Source organism: Myodes glareolus, chromosome 1 (genome assembly GCF_982192425.1).
Source record: "Myodes glareolus chromosome 1, mMyoGla1.1, whole genome shotgun sequence".
NCBI classification, from domain to species: Eukaryota; Metazoa; Chordata; class Mammalia; order Rodentia; family Cricetidae; genus Myodes; species Myodes glareolus.
The window spans coordinates 53,381,349-53,388,947 of NC_142026.1; the positions used below are offsets into that span (position 1 = coordinate 53,381,349).

Here is a 7,599-nt window from a genome sequence, read left to right on the forward strand (position 1 = left end):
CACACAGCACACACAACACACACCATACATACATATCACACAGAACACATACTACACATTCTACACACAACACACATACACAACATATAACACCCACAACATGCACATACTATAGATCACACACAACACAGGACACATACCACACAACAGCACACACATCTCACACATCACCCAGAACACACAGAACACATACCACACACACTTATCACCTATATCACACATCACACACAACACACAGAACACATACTACATACGTATCACAATCACACAGAACACACACTACTGTACACAACTCATACTATGCACAACACACACACACTCACTCAAATGTAACTCTCATCTCAAACTCCCATCAGAGAGTTTATTCTGAAGTCTGAGCGACCGTGGCACAGAAGCACAGATTCAGGTCAGCACACATTCTATGCTCTACCGTGGCAACAGTTTCCATAATAACAGAACAAAGTCAAGTCCAAATAAATGGGTGGAAGGTCACAGATACCCGGGGACGGCTCGTCTCCAGGCCTCAGGTACTATCTTAGCCTTTTGGTCCACACAGAAGTGAGGGGTCTGTCTGTATATCCCAAAGGACTTACTTCATAGTCACAGTGACCTTAAATGGCATCAGAGGTGGGTCATGAAGGAATGTTAAAGACCTAGAAGAGCCGGTTTGTGACGCTCTGGCTTTGGACATGCAACATTCCAGCCTTTCCATGTTCTTTGAGTTCTAATCTGTTAATGAGCCTTGCAGCAGGCTTAGTGGAAGGTGTGGCGGGTTTTGTTTTGTTTTCTTCCAGGAACTTGTGTTCACGCTCAGTCTATATAATTATTTTCCTAGAATGCTTGAGAGATGAAATTTGCAGCCTGTGTAGCCTTCTCAAACTGGTTTCTTTGGCTCAACAAAATGCGTTTTTGCATTTTCCATCTCTGTGTTTTTTGCGGGGGCGGGGGATGGACAGCTCATTTATCCTGAACACGGAATGCTATCCCATTGCATGGCTGCACCACAGGTCCTACTGTAGCCTAGGCTGGCCCTGAACTCCTGATCCTCCTGCCTCAGCTTCCCACGTGCTGGGATTCCAGGTGCCCTCACAGCTGTTTTACGTGCTGCTGAAGACTGAGCTGTACCCACAACCTCCATAGTGGTTTTGCTTGCTTGTCTGCTTGCTTGTTTGTTTTTGTGACCCCTGGCCTGCTGTTTGGCTTGTTCTAGGATAACTCCTTGAGACTGTGGAATATTGAAGAGATTGACCAAATCCCTTTGGTCACTGAGAAAAAAAGGTCTATGGGCTGCAAGGTCCAGCAGGTGGGTATCAGGCCGGTGAAATCGTCCATTAACCTTCACCAATTCAGTTTATTCCCCAAGCAAACGTTTCCTGGATCCCTGGGACACAACCACAGACAAACAGTTCAATCCCAGCCTCGCGGGTGCTTACGTCTCCAAAGGTGAGACAGGTGCACAGACCCAAGGAAAATTCCTGCCGACGTGGTAAGCAGTAACTTTTAGAAAAAGTAACACGGGAGGGAAGGGGTGTGTTAAGGCATTTGTTCATTTGTTTGTTTGTTTATATTCATTTGGTTTTCTGAGACGCATGCTTGATATGTATCCTAGGCCAGCCTGGAACTCCTGATTCTCTTCCCTTACTCTTCTAAGTCTTGGGTTATAAGTGTACACACAGCTTGTGATTTGTTTGTTTATTTATTGGGCTAGGGTCGGAGACCAGAGCCTTTCATGGCATGGGCTAAGTGAGCACTCTCCCATTGAAATGCACTCCCAACCTCTATCACCATCACCATCACCATCACCACCACCATCATCATCACCATCATCATCACTATCATCATCATTTTGAGATAGCATCTCACTGCAACCCTGCAATATAGACCAGGCTGACCTTGAACTTAACAGAGATTCCCTGCTTCAGTCTCCTGAAAAGTGAAAAGTACAGTCTCCTTCAGTCTACCATTGAAAGAGTGGTCCCTGGTTTTTCTGTGTGTGAGGTGTGTATGTGTGTGTGTGTGTGTATGTGTGTCTGTGTCCAGAAGAGGACATTAGATCCCCTGGAACTGGAGTGTGAGATATCTGACCTGGGTCCTGTGAAAGACCAGAAAGGGCTCCTAACCACTGAGTCACCTCTCCAGCTCTGTGATACAGTAAAGGGTAGTGGTAGTCGGGGTAAGTTGTTCTGAGAAGGCAACAGGTGTGTAGACTTGCAGATGGTAAGGCATTTGTGGGGGTGGGGCGCAGATTTAGGAGAAGAGATCCCAGCAGCAGGAAGAGCCAGTGCAGAGCCGGAGGCATCAGCAAGTCTGGCATGCCTGAGGAGCGAGTGGAGCAGTGAAGGTCTGTGGAAGGCACAGGACCTGAGGGGTGAGGGAGCGGCACTCAGTAGATGACCCTCTGCAGACCTGCGGGACCCCATCTGTAGACACGCCAGCTGGATCCCTGCTTCTTCGCTTCCCACGTGAAAGGCTCAGGAACCCATCACTGTGTAGTGCAAGAAGAGATGGGTGGCAGGGTTGGCACACCGCTAGCTTGGCCAGGGCTGCCCACAGAGGCAAAAGACGTGGCCGCTCCACCTCCAAGCTCCCAGAAACTTTCGCTGGAAACCACTGCTTTTTGAAATAGCCAGTGTGGGCGAACACTGAGAGCAGGGGGTGGGGGACCCTTGTCTTTGTGGCTAACTGGTTTCTATGGTTCTTGTGGACTGGCTATAGAGCAATGGTCATCAATCTTCTCCCTGACATCCGAGCTGACCCAGGAGCTGCCTTCCCTAGGAGTCCTATTGTTCGGTGTTTGAACCATGGGAAACAGGCTGTGAGGGAAGGTAGGTAAAGGCTCTAACTTTAAACAGGTCTAATAGGAGCTGCAGCAAAGACAAAGCGGCTGTGTTCGACTCGTTCCAAATTGACAGGAGAAACCTCAGCAGCTGGATTTCTCAGAAGGGCTGTCCCAGGCGGGATCTGCTGGGCTTCAAAGTGCCCTGAATTCTTAAGGGGCTCAAAGCACGGGAGCATGGAGTCCAGGGTATGAACATGACACCTTGCAGGTTTGTGTGTGTGCACGTGCGTGTGTGTGTGTGTGTGTGTGTGTGCACAAGTGCATTGGAATACTGGGATCCCCTGAGAGTCCTCTGATGTGGGCTGAGAGTCCCCGCCTCAATCACTGGCTTGATGGTGGGTAGCACATGAGACAGGCGAGCATCTGTACCTTCAGGGCAGTGTTTTGGCCAGAAAGAGAATCAGTGTGGAGGAGAATCCTCAGTTCCCACATCAGTTGGTTGAATTCCTTGTCTGGAGCTTCGTGGGGGGGCTGGTTCTTGTAAGCCCAATACTTAGGAGTTTGAGGCAGGAAGATCACAAGTTGTTGGAGGTCAGCCTATGAGACTTAGTGAAGCATTGTCTCCAAATGAACTAATCAATAAATAGGGAGTAGAGAGACGACCTAGTGACTCAAAGCACTTGCTGCTCCTACAGAAGACCCGGATTCGATTCTGTCACCCACATGGTGGTTCACAACCACTCCTGACTTCCTGGTGCCCTTTATAAACAAATAAATAGATCAAAGCCCTATTTAGTTTGGAAATCTCTAATGCTAGCTCTTTAGAAGGCTGAGGCAGGAGGATTTATGCTTAAGGTCTGCCTGAGATATATATTGAGACCCCATCTCAAAATTAAACACAAACACACACACACACACACACACACACGTAGCTCAATGGCATAACACATACAAGGCTCTGGGTTTATTTCCTCCTGCCTTGCTTCCTCCTAACTCTGTTCTGCAATTCAGTGTCTCTGGTATAGCAAGGAGTCAGGCCACTCCGTGGGTCCCACAGTTCCTCTCTGGACCGCTTTGGCCAGGGAGCACTGGACAAGCACTGGACACAACCTTGTCTTCCTCCTCCCAAGCATGTGGCCGTGTGAGGGCCAGCCCTCACTGCCCTCCTAACTTTGGAGGGAAAGGCTGGGCAGAAATCTACTTCTGGTCTCCTGCTCCCAGCCTGCCCCGGGCAGTTTGTGGGGTGAGAAACTCCGGAAATGGCAGGCCTTGCCTTGGCTCAGCCCAGGCTAGCTGGGTAGTGGGATGAGAGACTCTGCCCTCACAGCCTCACCTCCTCTAACCTGCACAATGTTTCTGTTTTTTGGAAAATATCCCACGGCAGTGCAAGATTTGTGACCAGATTTTCCCCGCCTTTGAAAGTGAGTCCTCTTCTAAACTACACAGCCGGTGTCCGTTCTGCCGGAGAAACAAGAAGAGCTTAGGGCAGTTTTCTTCGTCATCGTCATCGGAGGACAGTAAAGAGAGCTGATGGCTGCTTGTGCACAATGCACCTGCTAAGAAGTTTGTGGCATTCTGCAGGGACCTGCTCTGAGTTCCCCTCCCAGCCGGGTGGACCTATTAAACTGTGGTGGGGGCCAGGCCCTCACTAGACTCTCAGCATGGTGCTGCCTCTTTGACCCCGTCCCACCCCAGAACCCTTTAACAGTGAGCACTTCAGTTTGAATATAGAATAAATCTAGATTCTTTTGGGAAACAAGTGTGTGGGGGAAATTGGAGAAGCAGTTGGCTACCTCCGTGCTCTGTATCCCACTGTCCAGCCATCTCATTCTTGGAACACTTTGTGGGCTAATATTCTAGAGTCTGGAGCCGCCCCATAACGTGGCCCTGGGACTGGCATGTGCACGTCTCGAACATGTCAGGTGACTATGATGTGTGGGGCCCGCTCTTGGACTAGGATGGCAAGGCACTGTGATTGTTTTGGTTTGGGTATGGTCTCTCCCTTCCAGCTTCAAGAGCTAGGGGCTTGGTCCTCTCTGTAATGGTGTAAGGGGTAGTGGGACTTCTCAGGTAGTGGTTTCTTTCCTTATGTGTGTGGGTGTTTTGCCTGTACGTATGTATGTGCCTCACATGTGCCCAAAAGACGGTTGTGAGCTACCCTGTGGGTTCTGGGAATTGAACCTGGGTCCTCCTGAGCACTGAGCTCTCTCTCCAGCCCACCTCCAGATAGTTTTGAGGTCACTTTCATCATGAAAACCACGATGAGTGTATTCATCACGTTAGCCTGGGGTTGATTAGAACGCTCGCATTCACACCGTCCCCAACGATGGGCACCTAGGCTATTAAAACACTAGCCAAACGTTTCTGGGCACATTGCATTCACTTTTGCATAGATCAGCGAATGAGTCTCCCACTGCTGTAAGGCCAGAAGGATGCATCAGCAGTGCTTGGCTTTGTTGCCAAAGGTAAGACTGACATGGAGACACCAGAGTGACCATGAAGCGTGCATGGGGAGGGCCTTCCTTGACTTAGTCATACAACCAAAACTCCAACACACATCGTGTGGGGACTTCGAATCGCCCGGAGTCAACTCAGGATCCAGTGTCTGGCTCCAGGAGAAGCGGTCCGGAAGTTATGGGCCTGGGCTGGCAAGAATGGCCGCAGCTCACTTAACACCCTAGGAACTAAGCAGCCCGGCCGCATTGGGGAGTTCTGGGGTGTCTCTGGGGCAGATGCGGGCTCCGCTGAGATTCCCAGCAAACGATCCGCAGAAGATAGAGCACAAAAAGGGATGCTACTGTGACCGACTCGGAAACCAGGTCCGCTCCATCCAGCTCGCTCCGTGAAGCTGATTAGAATTTTCCCAGTTCCTTCAGATGGCCACAAACGAGAAACCGCCAGGCGCATGCGCGACACTACCAGCATAGGAATGCGTACGCATGCGCGAAGCTCGTGAGGTCACTAGAAATGGGAACTGGTTTCTCGCAGTGCTCGTGCGGGTGGCGCCGTGGCTTAGTTGGTTAAAGCGCCTGTCTAGTAAACAGGAGATCCTGGGTTCGAATCCCAGCGGTGCCTCACCTGAGCGTGTCCGCTCTGTTTTTGTGTTTCATCCTTTAGCTTTGAAAGATTTCTCACGGGATCACTTTTCTGTCGGCACCACTTTTCTGTCGGCGAGAGTGAGCCGGGAAAGACTTTTAGCTGAAGACGGTGTTGTGTTGCTTGCTAGCCCCTGCCTCTTGAGGAGGTCGCCACGGAGTGCTCCCACAGGGGTGGCGGTTCTCCGCAGTCTCTTGGCTTCTCAACCTTGAAAAGAATGCTGGTTTCTTTTTCCTGCAGCCACATTTCCAACGCTCTGTCTTCTACTGAGGACAGTTTGGCGAGACCAAGTGAGTCCCCAACGTGGCCCCTGTAGCATCAGATCCGACCAGTCCATCTGCGTCCGCAGAACGCATAAAACAAAACAAAACACAAACAAACAAACAAAAAACCAAACAACAACAACAAAAAAAAACCCCAAAACAAAAAACAAAACAAAAAAACCTACTACGGGTGGAGGATGGTCCCGAATGTCTCGGGGGCCCTAGTGTGGGGCCTGACCCCAAGGCCTGGGCTGTTATTGCCAAATGCCAGGATGCCACAGGCACATGGAACTTCTTTGAGAGCCTTTGCGACCAAAGCTTTGGAAGGTGGGGAGACTTGGAAGTTTAAAGAATGTTCACGGGGATACACCTAAGTCCAAACAAACCCAGCATGACAGGCCCAGCGAACTTCAGAAAATGCGAGTGTGACCTGACGCTATTCCAACGAGGATACTCTTTCTTTCACAATTGAGGTTACAACCCTATAAATCATTAAGGACTGATCTGGTGAGATAGCTCAGTGGATAAAGATGCTTTGCTGCTAACCCTGATTCCCTGAGTTCAATTCCTGGGTCTAACGGGGTGAAAGGCGAGAACAGACCCCTGAAAATTGTCTTCTGGCCTGTGGGTCCACATGCATGCTGCAGCTCATGTGTACCCCCCCCCCACAACAAATAAATAAATGTAATAGAAAAAAAGTCTTAAGTTAAAAAGCGACAAAGTAAAGGCATTAAAACCACACTGCAGGATGCGCATGGGCCTTTGCTTAGATAAGGCAGCATATGAAAACACACAATGCCCAGAAAAACATGTCAGCACTGCGGCCCTCGGACTCGGACTCCTGGGAGGGGATTGTGGGACATCTCTGTAGCTGGGGAAAAGACTGAGATTTAAAAACAAGTTTTTACTTGAGCACTATGGTCAAGTTGACCATACTGAGTTGAATTATTGTAAGCCGGGGTGAACAAGAAAATTCACGTGTCCCAGAGGCCATTGTCTCTGCTTCCCCACAGGTCCGGGTGTATTGTGTGATTTTATGCTTATCTGTTTGTTCGTTTCGGTCACTTCCTGCCCTTTGCAACTTCGTTGTTTTGGCTGTCATTGCCAAGGAAAGTGTGGGGGATATGCAGAGCTAGCAGGGGCGTTCAGCTGAATCCAATTAGCAAAGGGTTTACTGGAAACTACACTCCAGTCTTTCTAGGGCTGACTTAGTTCTAGCTCATCTTTGGGTCCTGGGATTTGTGTGCTTGCCATTTAAGTGTTGTTACGCTTTGAATAAGAAATGTCTGTCACAGGATCATGTGACCAGCATGCTCCATGCTGAGGGTGCTGTTTGCAGAGACTTTGGGAGGTGAGGCCCAGCAGAAGGGTTGGGGTTGGTTGAGGGGATGGCGTCAGTTCCTCAGAAGTGATCTCCTCCTTATCTCTCCCTCTCTCTCCTCCTCCCCCTGTCAACCTTGG

At 49.7% G+C, this 7,599-nt stretch overlaps 1 protein-coding gene and 1 non-coding gene across 2 annotated transcripts in view; both read left to right on the forward strand.

The window, feature by feature from the left end:
• Window positions 1-4,438, forward strand: part of Wdr88 (WD repeat domain 88) — a 37,595-nt gene extending 33,157 nt beyond the window's left edge. Inside the window, exons 11-12 of the mRNA XM_087909656.1 lie at window positions 1,211-1,303; window positions 4,164-4,438. Coding sequence (XP_087765782.1) covers window positions 1,211-1,303; window positions 4,164-4,310 — 240 coding nt within the window. The 3' untranslated portion in view covers window positions 4,311-4,438. The remainder of the gene's footprint in view (window positions 1-1,210; window positions 1,304-4,163) is intronic.
• A 1,342-nt stretch (window positions 4,439-5,780) lies between these two features.
• On the forward strand, window positions 5,781-5,854 carry Trnat-agu (transfer RNA threonine (anticodon AGU)). The gene has a single exon. It is a non-coding gene; the product is annotated as a tRNA-Thr (tRNA).
• Window positions 5,855-7,599: the final 1,745 nt, after the last annotated feature.